Raw genomic sequence first — 23795 nt, 5'->3', positions numbered from 1 at the left:
ATTATGTCTAAAAAAAACCCAGTGTTCATACCTTTAATTGAAAAATATTTTATTGCTAAAAAATGCTAACCGTCATCTTAGCCTTTAATGAGTCATAATCTTTTTGCTTGTGTGTATATATATATATGTGTGTGTGTATATGTTGGAAAAGTGTTGCGAATAGACTTGTTTGAATAAGGGTTGCAACAAACCTTCAATTTGTTGAAAACGCAATGTATGTGAAGCGCAATAAAGTGAGGCACAATAAAACGATGTGCGCCTGTATATAGCAGGGATCAAAAATAAAAACGTAGCGCACAACTTATACCCCTATCAAGACACTCTCACAACCTACCCCCTTCCTAGATAGGAAATAAACCAAATGGAAATAGGGAACAATAGAGAAGGCGCAAAAAATGGTAATAGGTGGAATATCAGGAGTTCAATACAAATATAATTTAACAATTATCACATTTATTGAAAATATAAAAGTGGATGCGCATATAAAATAAGTAAGTTGATAAAATCAATTAAATAAAACAATTATAAAACTCATGAGATGTTTTTAAAAAATAAATAAATGATAGTCTTTAAAAAGTCATTCGGAATGAAGATATATTCTATAGTTTCCGTTAGTTAACAGTATTGCCAAAGTTGCTGTAGAATGAACCAGTGGGAATGGTCCTTTATAGTATCAGTTAGCCAACAGTGTAGCTGAAATTGTTGCAGGCTTAGTTACAATTATTCCATAAGTCTTACAAATCACTCAGCCTTCCTTCTTGCTATGTATATTTATGGAAGTAAGTTTTATGTCTACAAACCTTCTTCTACTTTATCAGGTAAGAAAATATTTGTATTCATAATGGCAGTGCAACACTTAATAAGCATCAGCGTTATCAGTAGCAGCATCTCTTTTAAATATAAAACAAAGTTGAATAATTAAACCACAGGATCCATCAGCATAATATCATCACAACAGCGCTGTTTCATATATTTACAGCTCTTATTTAGCTCTAATGTATTGTTTTATACAATGCATAACTGCAAAACAAACAGCGCAATTTATAGTCTCTTTGGTCTCCAAATTTAATTTTAGATGTAGTTTAAAACAGTTTAGAAAACACTGGGCTTGTAGGTTATGTGTGATTCTCATCATAAGTATTATTTTTTTACATCTCCTAAATTACTTAAAGGGACATAATACTCATATGCTAAATCACTTCAAACTGATGCAGTATAACTGTAAAATGCTGACAGGAAAATATCACCTGAGCATCTCTATGTAAGTGCAGTGTAAAAAGTTATACTTCAGCTGTTGTCCAGCTGCAGGTAAAATAAAAATGAAGTGCAGCCAATTAGCATCAACAGTGCTGAGGTCATGAACTCTTTAATTGTGATCTCATGAGATTTCATAGTAAACTTCCTTAAACTGAATAGGGAAATTACAGGAGTGAGCATGAGGCTCACTTCCTTGCCTGTCCCGGGACAGACACACTGATTTGCTGCTTAAAGTCCTTTGCAATGGGGTTTGAATACTTAGGACATTTTGAGGTAAAATATCTTTCTTTTTTACATAGAGATGTGCAGGTGATATTTTTTGGTCAGCTTTTAACAGCTATGCTGCATCACTTTCAAGTGTTTCAACATTTGGGTATCATGGCCCTTTAAGGTAACATTATGAGTATAGGGTTCTACTGAGGGATAGGTTGTGATAGGGTGACGTTTTAATAATTTACCTGGCTATACAGAAAATTAAATTTATTTAAGAGATGGACTTGCCAACTATAAAGTACATTTTATTGGGGGGTGTTCTAAATTTTGTTTTGACGCATAAAAATTCCGGACCCGCGTCACTTCAAGTGACGTGACATCAAGTCGTTCGAGAATACTGCGCATGCTCACACCTCCCAAATCCTCACAATCAGCTTAATAAGCTGCATCAGAGGGTCCAGGATTTGTATAGGTGAGTTGCCTTCAGTGCGCATGCGCACGCTGCTGTGAAATGAAAAAAACAAACAAACATACAATTTGAAAAAATATAATAAGATATGTGAAGCCCAAATTTTCAAATGTTACAGTATAGGACGCATTCCATTAAACAACCATGTAACAGTTTCATGTGGCCCCACGAAATGTAACGGTTGTGTAGACTCAGGGGGTACACAGGCTGTATTGTACAATACACAACCGGTGGCCACATGACACTGTTACATGAAGTTGTTTAATGGAATACGTCTTATACTGTAACATTTGAACATTTGGGCTTCACATATTTTATTATATTTTTAAAAGTTGTATGTTTGTTTGTTTTTCCCATTTTACAGCAGCACGCGCATGCACACTGAAGGCAACGTGCCTGTAGAAATCATGGACCCTCTGATGCAGCTTATGCTGATCGTGAGGGGTCGGGCCTTGTGCGCATGCGCGGTATTCTACGCGCATTCGCAATTAAGTCTAATGCTCATAGAATTTCTCTACCCTTTGCTTAAACTTAAACAGCTGATTTTGCAAAGTTGGACCTGCATGCGCAGTGAGTGCCACATGCCTCCAACAGCTGATGTGACCGGGGTCCGAAATTTTTATGCGTCGAGACAAAATTTAGAACACGGGTCTATAAATTTAAGATGTTTTATATTGTGTCCCTAAAAATCTCCTTCCAAGTAAAACCATGTGTTTTCTTTTCAAGACCATCATTTGAAAGAGCAGGTGTTATTCTTTCAAATGAAGTATCTTTGCCATCTGTAGGTGCTAAGGGAGCTGAGATTGATGTTGTTGAGTAACCTCCCATATCCAGTTCCCTTGACTTCCTGGTTCGTTCCCTTTACAAAATTACAGCACATTTGTGGTTGACATCACTGAGAATGCCGCTGAAGCATTATGAATGCTGCCCACTATGCCATCAAAGATCACAGATCACAGCCTGTAGTGTGGGGGGATTGCTGAAAACAGCTTTGGACCAGCAATACTTATTTGTGACGGGTTGTCACTAGCATGACGACAACAGATTGTCATGAGAATCAAAGAAGTTCATAAGGCTGTACAGGGCCTCAGTTAGGTTAGTGGCAGATCTAAAACATAACTAAAACATCCCTCCTGGAACTTGTAATAGGAAATTCCCAGCTCATATATTACTTGACGTCCATTAGTATATTAAAACTAATTAATGAATTAGTATATGAATAAGTAAAATGTATATACTGTATTAATATTACTTATGCAGCATTAAAACTGTGAGGAATGCCATGTTAGTATATTAGTGACATTAATATGACTTCAAGAGCACACTTGTCCTACTTTTGTCACTTAAAATGTTTGGAGGAATAAGTTTCATAAAAAAAACAAACATAAATCATGGTGGTTTAAATCATGTATAGCAATGTAGTTACATTCAAACTATTATAAAAGCGTGATATAATAGAAACTTCCCATATGGGTAAAACAATTCTATTTTAGTAATGGTAACTTCAAAGCAAAGGCTAAGCATTGTCAGTATCTCCAGTTACTTCTAAGTCTTCTCAAGACCTCAAGAGAAAAAAAAACAATAGTCAAAATGTAAAACTGTAGGCAAAGAAGTGGTTATTTACATTATACTGACCTACCAGAGCTTTAAGATAAGTTTGGTAGTCCCCAGAGAAATAGGAACTTTACACATTGTGAACAAGTATGTTGTACAGATATATATATATATATATATATATATATATATATATATATATATATATATATATATATATATATACAAGCTATGCATAAAGGGAAAGTGTGGCCATTTTCCCACATACAAAAAATAAATCAAGATAACTAATGAGTTTATTTCTTCTAAAGTAATATCTTACAAAAATGTTCATAAAAACAAATCCTACCTGTTAGGGACACCATGAAGCCTTCAACCTCACACATTGACTTGCCTAGTGTGAAGTAACCATTGACGTTGTTGGTGAAGCTAACAGTGCTCCCAAAGATAGTGACCAGCAAGTCTGCGACTGCCAAGTTTACCAAGATATAATTCAAAGGGGACCTCAGTTTCTTGTACCTGATAGTAACAATAATAACCATACCATTGACAACAAAAGCCAAGGCCACCACAATACCCATGAGCATGGCTACTAACATGTACGTGGTATAAGGGGCCACGTGAGGCCACTGAGGTCCATCAAAAGGTCCGAGGGACTCATGTACTGCATGATCCACAGATAAGTTTGCTTCCTGCATTTTACTATTGTCTTTCTCAGCAAAGGTAAAGTGGACAAAGGTATAAAAACCTGCAACTTTTAATTCCAGAGGTCTCTTTATAAAGTACAAGAGGTTTAATGTTTTAAAGAGGATCATTTTATTAAAACACTCTAATCTATTTTACATCAGTGGCTTTGTAATCCAATCTCGTTTTCTTTCCAGAGAAGCAGTAGCCATTTAACAAGGTGACCTACCTAAAATGCATATAACGTATTTAACAAAGTTGGCATTTCTAAATGTGTCTTAATTAACAAGATTATTGTGCATGCAGGGATTAGGATGCACCATAAAGAAGTGTATAAAAGCCCCTACACTTGATACTGGTATTGTTATGTGTAGCTGATATTCTTAACACCTTTTAATAGCACTTACTAGATTGAGATGTGTTTTAGGAGACCAAAATAATCTGCTACTTACACATTTAATTAAAAGTGCTTTTAAACTCATGAACACATTGGCAAGGCAAATATTGCTTCTAAGATTAACTCCCTCTTCTGCTGTGTGATAATCTTAATGTATTAAAGGAAACACATTTCTTAGGAACACTGGTAAAAGAAGAGATGAATACATGTAATGTATTGAAAACATTTAACACACTTTGCTACCTTTTAAGATTTGCTTTATTAATGATTGCTTAACATTTGTACATTTGTAAGTGTAAGCTGCCATTTGAAATGAAAAAAATAAATAATAGTATTATATAGAAAGGAGACTAAAAATTGCCTTAAAGGGATATTAAACCCAATTTTTCTTTCATGATTCAGACAGAGCATGTAATTTTAAGCAACTTTCTAATTTACTCCTATTATCAAATTTTCTTCGTTCTCTTGGTATATTTATTTGAAAAGCCAGAATGTAAGCTTAGGAGCCAGCCCACTTTTGGTTCAGCACCTGGGTAGGGCTTGCTGATTGGTGGCTATATGTAGAGTTCCGGGGAGGAGCCAGATGGTAAGTCACGCTTAGGTGCTCATCTGAAGATCGCTCCAGCTTGCTTCCGAGGCGGAGGATGCCAAGACTCATGCCAGAGACTCAGGCAGGCAGACAGGGAAAGGAAAGGAGGACCCATCCGGAGCTCTCGGTAGCACTCTTGGACATCACGCTGCCTTCGTGGAAGAAGCCCGGTTAGTATCTTCATCTGCCTCTGACTCGCTACCTTCATGATGATCAACCGTAACGTTATAGCCTCGTAGTAAGCCCTTGAAATTTGATATTTTAAAAATACATATACATAATAACAAAAAGTCCATAAATGAGAAAATATAAACATATAATTAGCCCCATAGGGGTTAATGGTGTGATACATTCAAACATATAAAACCCCATACATACAAAGTTGTCTTATTCCACTCTCTTTACTGGGATCAATGCCTTGATGGTTAAGTTAATAAATTAATATGACTATACAAACCTTTAAACTTGTAATAGAAGGTACATAGTGTGTTTTAAATTGCAACATTTACGTGCCGTTTTTACCGTGTTTTGTTTATAGCACTCAAAATACATTACAAGGAAGCACCGCATAGTGTTTCATATTGCGACCAAAAACTTATAGCCTATTTTATAAAAGTACCTTATTGACAAACTTAGTGTAAGATTAGTAGCCGATTGCTGCTCCGTTTGTTTATGCAGTGTAGCCTTACACAGATCTATAGCGTGTCAAGGGTGTGTGTGTCGGTCGATGGTAGGGAATGCGTGATTGGGAGATTGCTAGGAGAGGTGTGTACTAGTGAATGATTGGGAGTGCGTGATTGGATATATATCCATGAAAGATGTGTGCATCTTGTGAGGGTGTGTAGACACATCATCGTGACGTGGTAGACAGTGTAAATATATGTGTATGTAAATAAAATCTTTAAAACAATGATCGTGGGTATAATTATTATTAATGGATCCGTATGAAAGTATCTTGTTGGTGACTATAACTGGCTGTTCTTGATGTGTACCATAATTGTATAACTGTTTGGTTATTATTGATGTGTTTCACAATTGTCTGGTTGATCTCCATGTGATTATAAGCTTTTGCATGAGACCACTTTATGAAATATTGTGAAAATACTTATTATAACTATATCATATATACATCTTTGTCTATATTAGATAGATTAACATATCCCATAATTTCCTAATCTTTTGGTATAACTATAGCGCCTCCTAGGGTTGGACACGTTGGTGTCACAACAGTCGAATATATCTGGAAAGGAGTCCTGCCTTCAGGCTTAAATGGGCCTTCAGATATCTTTTTGCTTATAAAGAGAAGAAAGGAGGAAGGAGGGGGGGGGTAGGAAAGACTCTTAAATAAAATGGACTTCATAAGCTGCCGTATACCTAGAGGATTATCTGCTTCCACAGACTCTGACTCTACCTTTGCAAGTTAAGGACGCTCTGCTGTTGTTTTTTCAAAACCTTTCCCCTTATATATATAAAACCACATTCTGGTGTATGTGTTATTCTGCTTGGTCTGTTAGTAGAATCTTAAATTGGTTCTCATTGAGAGCGGTGATATACATATCTATGCCTACGATTTGACTCACTCTATTATGAAAGTATTTGCTTAAAAGTTGAAATTACTATATGATCAGGTGGTAATTAACTCTAAATCAATTAAAGGGACACTGAATCCAAATTTTTTCTTTCATGATTTAGATAGAGCATGCAATTTTAAGCAACTTTCTAATTTACTCCTATTATCAATTTTTCTTCGTTCTCTTGCTATCTTTATTTGAAAAAGAAGGCATCTAAGCTTTTTTTGGGTTCAGAACTCTGGACAGTACTTTTTTATTGGTGGATGAATTTATCCACCAATCAGCAAGGACAACCCAGGTTGTTCACAAAAAATGGGCCGGCATCTAAACTTACATTCTTGCGTTTCAATTAAAGATACTAATAGAATGAAGAAAATTTTATAATAGGAGTAAATTAGAAAGTTGCTTAAAATGTCATACTTTATCTGAATCACAAAAGAAAAATTTGGTTTCAGTGTCCCTTTAAGGTAAAGAGGCTCTATTCCTTGCAATATATTAGGTCACGCAGTATATTTGACTGGGACTTTTTTTTTTGTATAGGGGTTTCTAAACCTGATCTAAAACATATCAATCCTGTTACATATAGGAAAAACTTTTTTTTTCTATTCTTTCCTCTTAGGTATAGACCAGTGTCCTAAGGTAACATCTTCCCTTGAGTCTTAGTGCTGGGGATAAGGCTTTTTGTCGCCTTGGTTGGGGCCTCTGATTCAATGGCAAGATTGGTCACACAGTATTCATTTTTTATTGCTGTCGATAACCTTGAGTTTGTTTGGGTTTGATATCCAAATAGGGGCCACTAAAAATATATAAACTATCTTCATTATTTTCTTATTGTATTCAACACGTGCGCCTTCCCAATTTGAATTCTCAAATGGGTGGGGCGCCATCAGGTAAAAGGGAGGAAGTCTAATCACTCTACATGAGTTCTTGTAATTCTCTCGGATCCTGAACCTTTGGCTGGTCTTAGTACACCCCCTGATAAAATATATATATATTTTTTGTAAGCACTTTTCCCCTTTTTCACCTTCCTTCAGCCCCCCCCTTTTTTTTCTTCTCTCCTTCCCCTCCCCACTGGTTCACTTAAAGGGACACTGTACCCAAATTGTACCTTTCATGATTCAGATAGAGCAGGCAATTTTAATTAACTTTCTAATTTACTCCTATTATCAAATTTTCTTCATTTTCTTGGTATCTTTATTTGAAATGCAAGAATGTAAGTTTAGATGCCGGCCCATTTTTTGGTGAACAACCTCGGTTGTTCTTGCTGATTGGTGGAAAAATTCATCCACCAATAAAAAAGTGCTGTCCAGAGTACTGAAGCAAAAAAAAAGCTTAGATGCCTTCTTTTTCAAATACAGATAGCAAGAGAATGAAGAAAAATTGATAATAGGAGTAAATTAGAAAGTTGCTTCAAATTTCATGCTGTATCTGAATCACAAAAGAAAAAATGTGGGTTCAGTGTCCCTTTAATCACTTGTGGCACTCCTTCAACTCTTTTTGTTTGGTTTTCCGTCCTTCTATGCACACTACGTAGGAAACTTAACGCAGACATTTCCTTTCTCCAGGAAACTCACCTTAATGCTGAAGAATCTTTGAAATTGAAATTTTCCTGGGTTAAGGAGGTTTTATTTACGCCCAGTGTGGGTAGGAAAAGAGGGGTGGCCATTTTACTAGGCAATTATCATTGTCAGGACACATAGCACTGTTTAAAATGGTCCTCCTCCCAAAAATTCTTTATGCCCTGCAAAATGTACCAGTTATTCTCAAAACCAGGGACTGGAGGAGCCTGAACGCTACACTCAGATATTTAATCTGGAGATGCGAAAGACCACAAATTTCTATTAACAAACTTTATCTTCCTAGAAGGTTCGGTGGACTGGTTCTCCCAGATCTCAACAAGTATTGCTTGTTTTTTCTATCACGCATTGTGATAGACTGGATATTGAGCAAGGATTACTTTATGAACAATAAACTAGAAGCAAATATACTTTATCCTTTTCACCCTGTAGCTCTTATACATTGCCCGGCGGGCATAATCCCGAAACAAGTAAAAATTTTCAGCTCCATATATACTATAATTCAGGCCTGGAAAAAGTCTGGTCAAAAACTTGATATTAACATATCTATCCCAAAATTCCAAGGTCTGCGGTGTAATCCAGAATTCCAAGATGGCATCCAATCTCAAATCTTTCAAAAATGGCATGAAGCAGGTTTAACCTTTCTCACCCAGCTTGTTGCCCAAGATTGTTGCCCAAGATTCTCAATCTATAAAAACTTTTGATAATCTAAGACAGGAATTTAACCTTAATAATAAGAATTTCTTTGCATATCTTCAAGCTAGGCATTATCTCTTTACACTAATCAAAAAATTTGGTTGGACCTGGTCATGGGGGAAGCTGGACAGTTGGCCTATATTAGCCCGAAACAATTTATTTTCCATTTCAATTTAGTATAATCTCTTGGCTACCCAATCTGGTGAAACCAATCTTTCGACTATCGCACAAAAATTGAATCTTCTGTCTCCTGAGTTAAACATTAACACAGAGCGGGTGAGTCGCTCTATAGTTCTATTAGAGAAATCCAACTTATCTACAAGCTGGAGGGAATCTCATATTAAGTTGCTTTATAGAACCTTCTACACTCCTTTAAAAGGATTTAGCTGGCACAACTCCAAATTTAATAGATGTCCTAAATGTGCATTTCCGGCAGCAGATTTAATCCATATGCTTTGGTCCTGTCCTCGGATAAAGCAGCTCTGGCGGAAAATAGAGTTCTGGCTCACTAATGTATTAAAAATACCAATTCTCTCTCTCTCTCTGACAGAGGTTGTCTTTTTCAGACGGCACTCTATCTTTTGAACATAAAAAGACCACGAACATGACACTTCTAGCAGCGAGAAGTTTAATTTTCTCTAAATGGCGAGATAATTCCGTACCCAGTATCTCAGAAATTAAAAATTAGATTAAAAAACCAATGTGTCATAGAGCAATTAGACACCAACTTTAATTCTGAATATGAAATTTTTTTATTTTTTTTTAAGAATGGTCTACATTTATTAGAATATTTACACCTGAGGAAATAGATTATCTAATATATCCTTTTAGATACTCAGAGATAGTTCTGCTTGATCTTTGGTAATATAGGGCTGAGTGTTTTTTGTTTTTTTTCTCGCCCCCTCCTCCCCCCCTCCTTCAGAACCTGTGGTTATAAATTCTTCTTTCCTTGAGCTCATATAAATGAGGCACTAGGTAATATTAATTCTCGTTTCTCTTTATTTTTCTCTGTCATTTAGAGTAATAGTTTCTTTCTGTGCCTGGAACTGAGAGGTTCATCGTTAATCTTATTTTTTTATTACTATGAAAAAAACTGAAATTTTCTTGAACATTTGTTAAATGTTACTGCTGCTCATTTTCTTTTGCATTCTGCATTTATATTTAAAAAAATAATACATTTTTGCAATATACTACCATTAGCAAAAATTCTTGTTAAATTCTTCACTGCTTTTCCAGCTGCATACGCACATATGCTATGAGAGCCCATGCACCCGTATTTAAACACTGCACCTTCTCAGAGATTCATCAATATCTTGTTTGACACTAATTAAAGTGAAGGTTAAGTTTTCATGTTTTGAAGACATTAATGCATCCTTGACTAACATAAGAAGCTGATCGCTAAGTTTATTTCATTTTCTATCACATATTTACTTTTTTTTTAAATTTAGTAAGCTGCCTACCGTTAGCATATAAACTCCTCCCCACCACAGCTTCCGGATTTTTTATGCTGTTACGTATAGAGCGGGTGGGACGTAACAGCATCTCCAAAGCGTGTGCACGCTTGCATGCGCAAATCTCCGATTTCTAGAACTAATGCACATGCAATACTCTTCAACCTCAACCAACAATGCGCCTGCGCTAATTGCCGTTTGCAACATAATCTTGAAAGAATAACTATACAGTATTCATTGTACTATGTTGTGCAATCGAGAGAGCAGCAGTTTTTTTTTAGACGTGACCCGTTTGCAACGATATTTACGGTGGGTGGTCCGACTGAAAGCTATTACGCATGCGTGAAACGGGAGAGCACGTTGGAGTACAAGATGTAGACTAGGACAGTAGCGCATGCGCTTTTTGAATAGTAGGCGGGTGACGTAGATCCACGGCCGCCTAATGGCCAGAATTTCAATTGGTAGTTTGGAGAACGTGATCAAGAAGAACCACCCCCCCCCCCAAAAAAAAAACGGGTTGATTGTGATAATCTTAAAATAATGATTTTATACGGCGATAACTTTATTTCAACATGATTTCATACAGGTTGATGAATGAAACTCATATTAATTTGCGACAGAGAATTTAATTCTATTTCGACATACAGGTAAGTTAACCTTCACTTTAAGCATTCACTGAAGCAATGCACACCACTGCCAGCTCTTTGAACAGTGACTTTGACAAGGGTCAAATAGTGATGATTAGACGGCTGGGTCAGAGCATTTCCAAAACGGCAAGTCTTGTGGGATGTTCCTAGTCAGCTGTGGTTAGCACCTACCAAAAGTGATGCAAGGAAGGACAAAGGGTTAACCGGTGTCAGGGTCATGGGCGCCCAAGACTCATTGATGCATGTGTGGAGCAAAGGCTAGCCCGTCTGGTCCGATCACACAGAAGAGCTACTGTAGCTGAAATTGCTGAAAAAAATGAATGCTGGCCATGATAGAAAGGTGTCAGAACACACAGTGCATCACAGTTTTCTGAGTATGGGGTTGCGTAGCCGCAGACCGGACAGAGTGTCCATGGTGACCCTGTCCCCCGTCAAAAACACCTTAAGATTAGAAAAACAGATTTTCCATCTAAAAGGGAGGAGAGTCCATGGCTTCATTCATTACTGTTGGGAATTAAGAACCTGGCCACCAGGAGGAGGCAAAGACACCCCGGCCAAAGGCTTAAATACCTCCCCCACTTGCCTCATCCCCCAGTCATTTTTTGCCTTTTGTCACAGGAGGACGGCAGAGAAGTGCTGAAGATTGGATTAGTCTCTTATGGAGGGTAGTACTCTTCGCATTGGGACTGGAGTTTTAAGTAGTCCTGTCAGCCTCTCATTGAGAGCCTGTGCGAAAGTTAGAGTCCAGAGATGCAGGGAGAGTCTTTCTACGAAACTATCCCGACTCATATTAACAGCTCCACAAGCAATCAGCGGTGCTGACTGCTTTTTACACTCAAGTCCATGTCAGGAGGGAGGCTACTAACCCGTTACACTTGAAGGGCCGTGTTCCTGTTCCACGGCATAGATTCTGATAAGATTGTTTCATTTTTTATTACATAATGATAACACAGAAGGCAGGGTCACAGTGTGACGCCTTTTAATCTTTATAGAATCAAGGGTTAATATTCCAAGTAAAGTGATTATTGAACAGGGGGGTTTATACATGATATTGTTTATTGTGTCATTGCTGTGTTATGTGCGAGATGAGGCTCTGGCAATGTGTGGAACTTTCAGGTAAATTATGGCAGTATGGTGCAACCGTTTTTTGGTGCATTTTCTCCATAGGCAGGTGCGGTCCTGCCGGGCATTCCATGTGACCGGGTGTGGCCATCTATCTTCCTCTGTTGATCAGCGGTGCAGTAGACTAAACGGTTTCTGTAGTCTGGGTAATTGGAGGTGGTGAGTGCCCCAGCCATTGGATGTTATAAAGGTGCCTGTTTATTAAGTTAATCTAGTCCGTAATAAAGGCGCAAGCTATGGAGGACTCTGACGCGTTAGAGGGTTCTCCCTCTTTAACAAGATCTCATTCCTGTGTTTATTGTGAGGAGGTTCTGGTAGATCAGCCTGCTCAACTATATTCCACATGCCTTAATAAAGTTACGACATCTAAAGGTAAACGGATGTCTAGTACTACTGAGCCATCCATCTCTGAGGGTTCCCCGTCCCATGAGGTGCGTTCCCTGCATTCATCTCCAATTGCACATGCAGCCCCCCAGGGTTCAACCGTTACTCCTGCGGGAGAGATTCATTGGCCATCAGATTTTGCGGATCAACTGCTAAGTGCAAGCGTAGGGTGCATCAGGGCGGCCCGGCCCAGGGATTGTCTACGTCTGTGGAAATTTCTGAGGCCCCTTCTGGGTCAGAGTCCATGTCATCTAAACCTCCGGCTGCGGAGAAGCCTGACTTTAGGTTTAGGATGGAAATTTTGCGCTTTTTGCTGAAACAGATGCTTGCTACTCTGGAGGATCCGGAACTGAAACTTCCAGAAGAACCTGTGATTCCTAAGCTTGATAAGGTATATGAGGACAGGGTGGTGCCTCAGGACTTCTCGGTTCCTGTTAAGATGTCAAATATTATTAAGAATAATTGGGAGCGATTAGGTTCTTCCTTTTCTCCTTCTTCTTCCTTTAAGAAGCTGTTCCCCATCCCGAACTCTCAGCTGAAGCTGTGGGGTACTGTCCCTAAGGTGGATAGTGCTATCTCCACGCTCACAAAGTGGACAACTATTGCCCTCGAGGATAGTTCGTCATTTAAAGAACCCATGGATAAAAAGTTGGAAAATATGTTAAGGAAAATATTTCAACACACAGGGTTTGTTCTGCAGCCAGCAGCGGCTGTAGCCGCGGTCGCCGGTGCTGCAACATATTGGTGTGAATCCCTGTGTGAATTGGTCGAGGGGGAAACTTCCATCAACGAGAAATTATTCGCCTGAACGCTAAGGTGTCAGGTTTTCCCGTTTTAGCTTGCAGGGCTCTGTGGCAAAAAGTCTTGTTCTGCGGACATGACCTCTAAGTCGAGGTTGTTCTCCCTGACTTTTCAAGGAAAGATTCTGTTCGGTCAAGGATTGGATTTGATCATATCCACGGTTACGGGAGGCAAGGGAGCTTTCCTACCACAGGATAAGAAGGTTAAGCCTAAAGGATCTACTTTTCGCCTCTTTCGTGCAGAAAGCCAGCCATGAAAGCGGACCAGTCCAAGGGAACTTGGAAACCAGCTCATTCTTGGAACAAGTCTAAGCAATGGAAGAAGCCCGCCGAGACAAAATTGACATGAAGGGGCGGCCCCCGACCGGTCTCCGAACCAAGTAGGGGGCAGATTATCTCTTTTCTCAGAAGTCTGGTTGCACAACGTTCAGGATCCTATTTGGACGTTGTCGCCCAGGGTTACAGGATAGGGTTCTGATCCCATCCACCCAGGGGCAGATTCCTCCTATCAAACCTCTCTTCGAGACCGGGAAAGAGAGAAGCCTTTCTAGAATGTGTGAGAGATCTCTCCTCTCTATGTGTTATCGTACCAATACCCCAAGAAGTAAGGGGTCTAGGGTATTATTGAAATCCTTTTGTGGTTCCAAAGAAGGAGGGCACGTTCCATCCTATTCTAGACCTAAAGTATTTAAACAAGTTTCTGAGTGTTCCATCGTTCAAAATGGAAACGATCAGATCTATTCTGCCCCTAGTTCAAGAGGGACAGGTCATGACAACCATAGACTTGAAGGATGCTTACCTTCATGTGCCAATCCACAGGGACCACTTCAAGTTCCTGAGATTTGCATTTCTGGACCAACACTTCCAGTTTGTGGCCCTTCCCTTTGGTTTGGGGATGGCCGAGAGTCTTCACGAAGGTTCTGGGGGCGCTACTTATGGTGGCCAGAGCCCGAGACATTGATGTGGTGCCCTATCTGGATGACACCCTTGTCTAGGCGCCATCGCTCAGTCTAGCAGAGGATTATTCGAGGGCTCTTCTTCTTTTACTCCAATCTCACGGTTGGAAGATCAACTCAGGAAAGAGTTCCCTGGTTCCTGGCAACAGGGTGGAGTTCCTGTTTACTATAATAGACTTTATGTCCATGAAAATATTTCTCACAGACCATTGACGCAGGAAGATTGCGTCCTCTTGTCTTGCCCTTCAGTCCTCCTCAAGCCCATCAGTCATTCCATTCGCAAGGTTCCATCTCAGACCTCTTCAGTTGTACATGTTGAGACAGTGGAACATCAATCATTCAGATCTATCACAGCAGATATCCATGGATGCTCGGACTCAGATCTCCCTCTCTTGGTGGATCCATCCGGAGCAACTGTCCAAGGGGACATCCTTCTTGAGACCGTCCTGGGAGATTGTGACCACGGACGTGAGTCTGGCAGGATGGGGAGCTGTTTGGGGTGCCAAGATGGCACAAGGAAAATGGTCCCGGGAGGAGTCTCTCCTTCAGATAAATATTCTGGAACTTCGAGCAATCTACAATGCTCTGGAGGCATGGCCTCTTCTGGGGTCATTCAGCTTCATCAGATTCCAGACCAACAACATTACCTCTGTGGCTTACATCAACCATCAGGGGGGTACAAGGAGCTCCCTAGCTATGAGGGAGGTGTCTCAGATCTTGGTGTGGGTGGAGTTCCACAACTGCTCGATCACAGTGATTCACATTCCAGGTGTGGACAACTGGGAAGCAGACCTTCTCAGCAGACAATCCTTCCATCCGGGGGAATGGTCCCTTCACCCTGAAGTGTTTGCTGAGATTTGTCTCAGGTGGGGAACGTCGGAGATAGATCTCATGGCATCCAGACCTAATTGCAAGCTACCCTGACACAGGTTGAGGTCCAGGGATCCCCAGGTAGAGCTAATAGATGCCTTAGCGGTGCCATGAGGGTTCAGCCTAGCTTACATTTTTCCACCGTTACCACTTCTACCTCATGTTGTGGCATGAATCAAACAGGAGCAGGCTTCGGCCATTCTAATTGCTCTGTTGTGGCCGCGGAGGATGTGGTTTCCAGACCTGGTGGTGATGCTCTCCGCCGTGGAGGTTACCCTGTTGCAGGGATCTGCTGGAACAGGGCCCCTTTCAACATCAAAATCTCGATTCTCTGAGGCTGACTGCATGGATATTGAATGTCTAGTCTTGGCCAAGAGAGGCTTTTCGGAAAGTGTGATTGATACTCTAATTCAGGCAAGGAAGCCAGTCACTTGTCGCATCTACCATAAGGTGTGGAGGACTTACTTGTCCTGGTGTGAGAAGCATGGATATCCTTGGCATAAGATGAAGGTACCCAGGATTCTGTCCTTTCTCCAGGACGAAACCCAAGATATAGTGCGCTCCAACTCAGCCCAAAAAAGGGATCAATCCACAAGGTATATAAAATTCAAAAAGTTTATTATGTTACAGGTAAAAACATGAGTCTGGGTGAAGTAAAAACAACACAGGTAAGCGTGGTTTAGTCAGCAGACTAGTTTCGTGCGCACTTGGTCACTGCATGTTTGTGACAAGACCACACGCCTTTAAATACCCTTATACTTAAAGGGATATACATAATTATTTTGTAATAACCATGTGTCTTTTAGATAACATTAATGGATTATACACAGGTTATACATAATATCCATTGTCATATATTTGTTGATATATGTATATTACATTTGTTTTGAAAAGCAATATAAAGAAATTATCCTTTAGAAACAGTCTTAAGTACTTATATATTTTCATATTCAATTATTTTTAAAGCATCTATCTTCATATGTCCACAGAATAAATATAAAGGTAATATATTTTATTTTTTCAAAAGGATTTTTATCCATAATTTACCTGCCTCCCTGGCTACTTATTCTATTAGGTCAAGTTTATAACTATATGAAAAGATCTAAGTCTCTCTTCATATTTATTCCCTGTGGACTTATAGGGGCATATGTATCAAGCTCCGGATGGAGCTTGATGGCCCCTGTTTCTGGCGAGTCATCAGACTCGCCAGAAACAGCAGTTATGAAGCAGCGGTCACAAAGACCGCTGCTCCATAACCTGTCCGCCTGCTCTGAGCAGGCGGACAGACATCGCAGGAAATCAACCCGATCGAGTACGATCGGGTTGATTGACACCCGATTGGCCACGAGTCTGCAGGGGGCGGCGTTGCACCAGCAGCTTTTGTGAGCTGCTGGTGCAATGCTGAATACGGCGAGCGTATTGCTCGCCGTATTCAGCGAGGTCTGGCGGACCTGATCAGCAGTGTCAGATCAGGTCCGCCAGACCTTGATAAAAAGAGGCCATAGTCTTTAAGGAAAACATCCAAAAGACCTCTCTCTTGTTGAGCTTGCTTTCCCTATCTCCCCCTCTCTTCCATGTGGGGATATGATCAATAGCTTGTAGAGTTAATGAGGATGGATCTGAATTGTGTATGTCTTTAAAGTGCCTCGAAACAGGGGTATCTGAATCTGGATCTTCTATAGACCTTAGATGTTCCAGAAATCTATCTTTGATAGGTCTCTTGGTTTTTCCTGTTTATTGTATCTGACATTGATTACAAGTTAATAGGTAAACTACATGTGTAGTGTAACAGTTGATAAAATATTTGATTTCATATTCATGTTCTGTTGTACTTGACTTGAACGTGTCTCCTTCAGTGATAAATTTACAAGTTTTGCATGCAAGCCTTCTATATTTGAAAAAACCTTTCTTGCTCTATAGCCATGTCAATTTGGTATTATTAGATACTTAAGAGGGAGGCAAGTAATTTGCTAGAGTTTTCGCCCTTTTAGATACAAATTCAAACCCTGTTTTTGTTATTTGTTTAGTAACAGTATTGGCATGTAGAATAGGTATATTCTCCTTAATTATATTACAGATTTTACTAAATTCTGTACTATAAGTTGTGATAAATTTTACTTTTTCATGTCTATTAGTGGTTTTAGATTGATTGTATTTTAAAAGTTGATCTCTAGTCATTATGTCTGTACTTGCCTTTGCCTGGTTTAATAACATCTCTGAATATCCTCAAACTTTTAGTCTGTCTGTAATGATTTGTGCTTGTTTAGCATATTCCTCATCAGTTGAGCAATTTCTTTTTGCTCTTATGAATTCTCCTTTGGGAATTCCTCTTATTACATGTTTAGGATGGCACGAGTTAGATTGAAGTATAGTATTACCTGCCGTAGATATTCTATACAATTTAGTTTCCACTGTCTGTTGTTCTTTATTTACATACATAGTAATGTCTAAAAAATGTATAGATATATTATTGTGCTATCCTACCAATTTTATTCCACATTGATTATCATTCAGATATTCGCAGAAGAGATCTGTCTTCTCATTATCCCCCTCAAAGATGAAAAACAAATCAGCAATGTATCTGTAAAAGTATTTTATATCTTTTTTGAAAGGATTTCTATCACAAAAAACGTGGGACAGCTCCCACTAACCCATAAAAAGGTTGGCGTACGAGGGGGCAAATTTTGCTCCCATAGCTGTCCCACATTTCTGTAGAAAGAAATACCTTCCAAACATAAAGAAATTATGTGTCAGCAGATACTCTACTGCACTTATTAAAAAGCACTTAGTAGCTGGTTCATAGTTGCTGTATGTGTCTAGAAAGAACTCCACAGCTATAATGCCCTTTGTGTGTTGTATACAGAGATGCTACATCTATAACTAAGAATCTATTTGATGATTCCCATTTGACTTTATTTAGTTTACATAAAAGAGATGTAGTATCCTGTATATAGCTCAGGAGATATTTTACCATCGGTTGAAGGAAAGTATTTATCAAATCAGAGAGAGGTTCATTAAGGGAGTCAATTCCAGCAATGATAGGGCGACCCAGGGTTTGTAGAGGGTCCTTATGTAATTTAGCAAAGTAGGGGAAAATGGGAGTGACTGGAAATGATGGTATAAGGGAATCTTTAATTTGTTGATTTATTACACCATTGTGTTTTGCTAACAGAATTATTCCGACCATTTCATTTTTGAATTGCTGAGTCAGATTTGGTTTTAATTTCATATAAACCTCTGTGTCACTAAGTTGTTTCTGTGATGTAATCTGATTTATTTAAAATGACCACATTGCCTCCTTTATCAGAAGGCCTAATCACAATCTCCTTATTTTCACTTAGATCTTGTAAAGCTTGTTTCTCTTTAGCTGTAATGTTACGCTGCCTCATTTTAGATTTTTTAATTTTATCATCAAGATTTCTTCATTTGTCTTCAATCGTTTTCTGAAAGACATCTAGCACCTTAGGTCTAGTGTGAACAGGATAAAATTTACTTTTTGATTTTTTGTATTGATGTTTTACATCTTTGTCTTCAATTAGGTCAATAGCCTCATTTGCGTTTTCTTTAGCCAGATGTTGTAAATCCTGTACTGCACACCAATCAGAAAACGTTAGTATTTCATCATTGTTGTTACAACCTGTAGTTTCAATGTTATTAGTTTGTGTCATCTGTTCATTCATACCAAAAAAGTCTTTTTTTAAAGTAATTTTTCGGACAAATCTGTTAACATCCAATATTGTTTCAAATAGATTAAAATGAGTAGATGGCACGAAGTTTAACCCTTTGGATAATAGACATAATTCTGATTCTTTTAATGTAGTTGTTGGTAATAAGTTGATCACATTCTTGTCTAAATGTGCTTTTGATATGTTTGGCCTTGCGACCTGGTTGGATATTTTTTCTGTGTCCCTTGTAATATGATTGTTGGAGGCAAGGTATTTCTGAGTGTTGAAACTGCTTTTGTTTTTGTTTTTGTTTGAGCTTACTGCTTTTTCCCCTGCTTCCTCTGTGTGTTTTTTTCTTGTTGATAATGTCTGAGGATCCTCGTTTTTTGACTGTTGGTTTGCTGTAGTTTGTATATCTATATTTTCTGGCATTTGTAATACTGCAGGAATTACAGCCTCATTGTTATATTCGTTAACAGATGAATCAATATCATACTCTGTGTCTGAGAATGTTACTGTTTTGTCACTTTTTTTATTTCTTATTCTCCTTACATTTCTAAAGTGTCTAGACTTTCCCTGCTCCTCAAAAGTCCATCCTTATACTTGCTTTGAATCATAGTCTCTCTTGTCTCTCTGCATTTTTCTAGATTTAAAAAGCCACATTTCTTTTTTAAAGGTATTCATCTTTGTTTCAAATTTTTATCATAACTCTGAAACTCTGTATCTTTTTGGTAAGTTTTTAGTTTTTCTTGCACTTCTCTCATTTCATTGAGTAAGTCTGACCTTTGCTTTTTTATTGTATTCAACCAATAGGTCCATTAAAGCAAAATAACACATATCTAAGATGTTGTTCCATTTTATAATAAAGTCAGAATCACTCCAGGCACTGTTTGGAGAAGGGTCTTGTCGCTAGTTCCTTAAAGGGACAGATTTCGGCATTGTCAGTCTTGTTGCACAGGAGACTCGCTGAGCTCCCTGACATCCAATCCTTTGTTCAGGCCCTGTCTAGAATCAGACAGTCTACATCTCTTTTTGTGGTGTATTCAGGGAAGCGCAAGGGGCAGAGAGCCTCTTCTACTTCTTTGTCATTTTGGTTGAGGAGCTTGATTCGTTTGGCCTATGAGACAGCGGGACATAAGCCTCCTCAGAGTATCACGGCTTATTCAACTAGAGCTGCGGCTTCGTCTTGGGCCTTCAAGAATGAGGCCTCTATGGAGCAGATTTGTAAGGCGGCTACTTGGTCCTCCTTATACACTTTTACAAAGTTTTACAAATTTGACATTTTTGCTTCTGAAGAAGCTGTTTTTGGGAGAAAGGTTTTGCAGGCGGTGGTGCCCTCAGATTAGGGTCCGCTTTTTCCCTCCCGGTTTCATTCAGTGTCCTCTAGAGCTTGGGTATATGTTCCCAACAGTAATGAATGAAGCCGTGGATTCTCCTCCCTTTTAGATAGAAACATAAATTATGCTTACCTGATAATTTCATTTCCATCAAGGGGAGGAGAGTCCACGGCTCCCGCCCATGTCTCCGATGGGCGGACCTAAATTTAATTTATCTTCTGGCACCGTTTATAGCCTTATATTTCTCCTACTGTTCCTTGTTCCCTCTGCAGAATGAGTGGGGGAGGTATTTAAGCCTTTGGCTGGGGTGTCTGTGCCTCCTCCTGGTGGCCAGGTTCTTAATTCCCAACAGTAATGAATAAAGCCGTGGACTCTCCTCCCCTCGATGGAAATGAAATTATCAGGTAAGCATAATTGATGTTTTTAAACTTAAAACTAGGTTGCAACATGGAAACTAAAACTTTACACCTATTTCTTGAATATTTAAATAGTTTATATAATATAAAATTAAATCTGAATATTATTCTCTCTAATCTAATATACATTTTAGAATTTATTTAGTGTTCATTATTCCTTTAAATAGTTGATTTACAAGGCATTGTGGAACTACTACAAAATTTAATTCTTTGAAGTAATAGGTATTTTTATCATATACATCACATAGAAATACAGAAATCTAGATTTGGACAGCAGATAAGAACCATAGCTAACAAGTCTGTCTATATTTTATATAACGTGCAGGATTAATTCGTTTGTAGGACAGCCTTATTCTTGTTTCAGGCATTCCCCATAGTGTTTATCTTTACCACCTCTAAAGGAAGTTTATTCCATAAAAGTTCTTTAAATTATTCATAATCAACATGAGATCATGACCCCTTGTTCTGTTGTTGTTCTTTTTGTGAAAAACACTTTCAATGTCAGCTTTATTAAGTCCCTAGATCAGAGCTTTCCAAACTTTTCATGTTGGTGACACACTTTTTAGACCTACATCATTTTGTGACACAGTAATTCAGTTGTACTAGCAAACAGGAGGTTAAACTAACCTGTTTTAAGAGATACGACACATACAAAAAATATATAATAACTAAATGTATTTACAAGTAACAGTATGTATGTGCAAGAATTAAAAAAAGTTTAATAACACCAATAGCTACTTACTAATTTAATGGGATGTATCAGGTGGATGGGATGAGCACAGTTTCTGAATATTTGCTGGAATATTAAAGACACTCGCATTTCATCATCAAGCATTTTTAAGCTTCCCCTTCCTATCCATATATCAAGAGCAGGAGCAGCAGTGCACTACTGGGAGCTAGTTGCAAAAAAAAAAAAACCCCACTGACTTCAGCTCAGTGTTTAAGCTGCCGCCCTCAGAGCTCGGTGAGTCCGACTGACTACTGCCCACCCTGCAAACACACTGCTGGTCCCACTCACTGACTACACGTGCAGTCACGAGCCAATTAAGGAGACAACACATGCAGTCAGGAGCCAATGTGCCAATGGGAATAGTTTCAGTTCCCACTGAGCTGCGCCAATAGGTTAAGATGATCTGTGACCCCCTAGGTATCAATCACATGTCAACCATGTGATATGCGTAGCAAACAGGCAGAAAGTCAGAAACCAAAAAAAAAATGTAAAAAAAAAATTAAAAAAAAATTTGTGCTGAAGCAGGGACACACCTACACACTGCTGCCGACACACTAGTGTGTCCCGACACACAGTTTGGAAAGCACTGCCCTAGATCATACACAAAGATTTCTATCATATTGTCTAGCTCCCTTCTCTCCGCTAAGCTGTACGTGTTTAGGTCATCAAGTCTTTCTTTGTAAGTTTTATTTGTCAGATCATGAACTATTTCAGTAACCCTCATTTGAACATATTCCATATCATTATATTAAAAGAGCTATGCCCTTCTTTAAAGGGACATGAAACCCCATTTTTTATATTTCATTATTTAGATAGAGAATACAATATAAAAAAAGTTTCCAATTTACTTCTATTATCAAGTTTGCTTCATTTTCTTTTATTCCTTGTTGAAGAGATATCCAGATAGGTAGTGTGCCATCTAGTGTTCTTGTCAATGTATAACATTGTTGCAAAACTTCTGCCATATAGTAATGAAGACACATGCACACTCCTGAGCTTACATCCCTGCTTTTCAACAAAGGATAACAAGAAACTAAGAAAATTGATAATAGCAGTATGAAAGACAAATTTTGGGTTTTATGTCCATTTAAATTAAGACTTTATTGTCTCTGTATGGGGTGGAGTTAACTGAAGATGTGAGTGGTCACATGCACGGAGAGCTCTTGGGCCCAAAGTGTTAAACACAGCATCTAAGCCTTATAATACTATTTATAGAGGGGGCACAGGGGCAATAAAAGTATTAACAGGCTCTAAGTGTAGCGCGACAAGATCTGGTGGTAGTCTGAGGCTCCAGGATTGGCAGGTTCAGGATAAGGAGAGCGGCTTGAAGCTTAGAGAGTGAGCTTATAGCTGTACCCGGGAGCGGGTGCTCTAAGTGGAACTTACCTACTATAGAGGAGCGGGGAGCAGTGATTCTGAGAAACTTGCTGAACAGAGCACGACCAGCCGGCATACTCACAGAATCAGCCCAGGTCAGTGCCGACACACAGAACAGAGGAGGACATCACAGTGAGGGGGTACAAAGTCACTGACACAAGCTGAGAAAGAGGCAGAGGTCAGTGGCACTGTAATCTTAAGTGCAAAGCATACTAGACCCACTGAGGTGCTGACATTTTTTGGCACGAACAGCTGCCATTTTATAATGGCTTGTACAGTATAGAACTAAAGGCACACACAATACAGACGTACTGAGCCTTAAAAGAGAGAGGTGTACAGACTGTCAATTTAATATACCCCAGACAAACAAAGCTGGCCAAATGGAGACTGACTATTGATCTTGTCACCAGTCCCCCCTCAAACAGGAGAATTTAAAACAACAAGAGGGCCCGGATCTCACGAGCGTAGCTTTATGCTCTATCCGCACCAGTATTATCTGACATCAAACACTGTTTGTGTAGCGTACACTGCATTTATAGAAAAGCTGAAATAAAGCAACACTAGATATCTGAAAACCACAGAGATATTTATTGACCATTTAACACTTTCCCCCTCCATTTCCTGCTGATCATGTGTCAGTAGGTCATACCCACATTCCCTTTTCCGTCTCTGTCCAGTTTGGACACATGCCCCAGGCGGAAGTGTTATAAGTCTCATATAGTGGACTTATTCAAAAAAGGTGCTGAAGGACACTGCTTAGGTTGCACCTTGATAATAAGTTCATTTGGTCTACATCCACTGAAGGAAAATGAGAGCTTGTAGATAAATGTAGGCTAGGGGGCATAGATTGGGGAACCTCCTACACAGTTACAGTGGAGAAACGAAATGCAATTTCCAATTCTCTGCTGAAAACAGATTAACACATCCTCCCTGTTTTTATTAAGTATACGTAAGCTAACCAAAGCTTCTTTTTATACTGAGCAGGTAGACAAATTGCCTACGCAACCTTTTGCAGTTATGGCTCACTCAAATA

The 23795-nt window shown here is 39.0% G+C and overlaps 1 protein-coding gene across 1 annotated transcript in view; it reads right to left on the bottom strand.

Moving 5' to 3' along the window:
- LOC128652469 (pinopsin-like) overlaps positions 1-22838 on the bottom strand; it is a 44683-nt gene extending 21845 nt beyond the window's left edge. The window contains exons 1-4 of the mRNA XM_053705408.1: positions 22772-22838; positions 18731-19405; positions 8769-8819; positions 3843-4154 (exon numbers count right to left, since the gene is read on the bottom strand). Coding sequence (XP_053561383.1) covers positions 3843-4154; positions 8769-8819; positions 18731-19405; positions 22772-22838 — 1105 coding nt within the window. The remainder of the gene's footprint in view (positions 1-3842; positions 4155-8768; positions 8820-18730; positions 19406-22771) is intronic.
- Positions 22839-23795: the final 957 nt, after the last annotated feature.

Source organism: Bombina bombina, chromosome 3 (genome assembly GCF_027579735.1).
Source record: "Bombina bombina isolate aBomBom1 chromosome 3, aBomBom1.pri, whole genome shotgun sequence".
Lineage (NCBI taxonomy): Eukaryota > Metazoa > Chordata > Amphibia > Anura > Bombinatoridae > Bombina > Bombina bombina.
The sequence above is the reverse complement of the archived record's forward strand: the minus strand, read 5'-3'. Positions and strand labels throughout refer to the sequence as shown.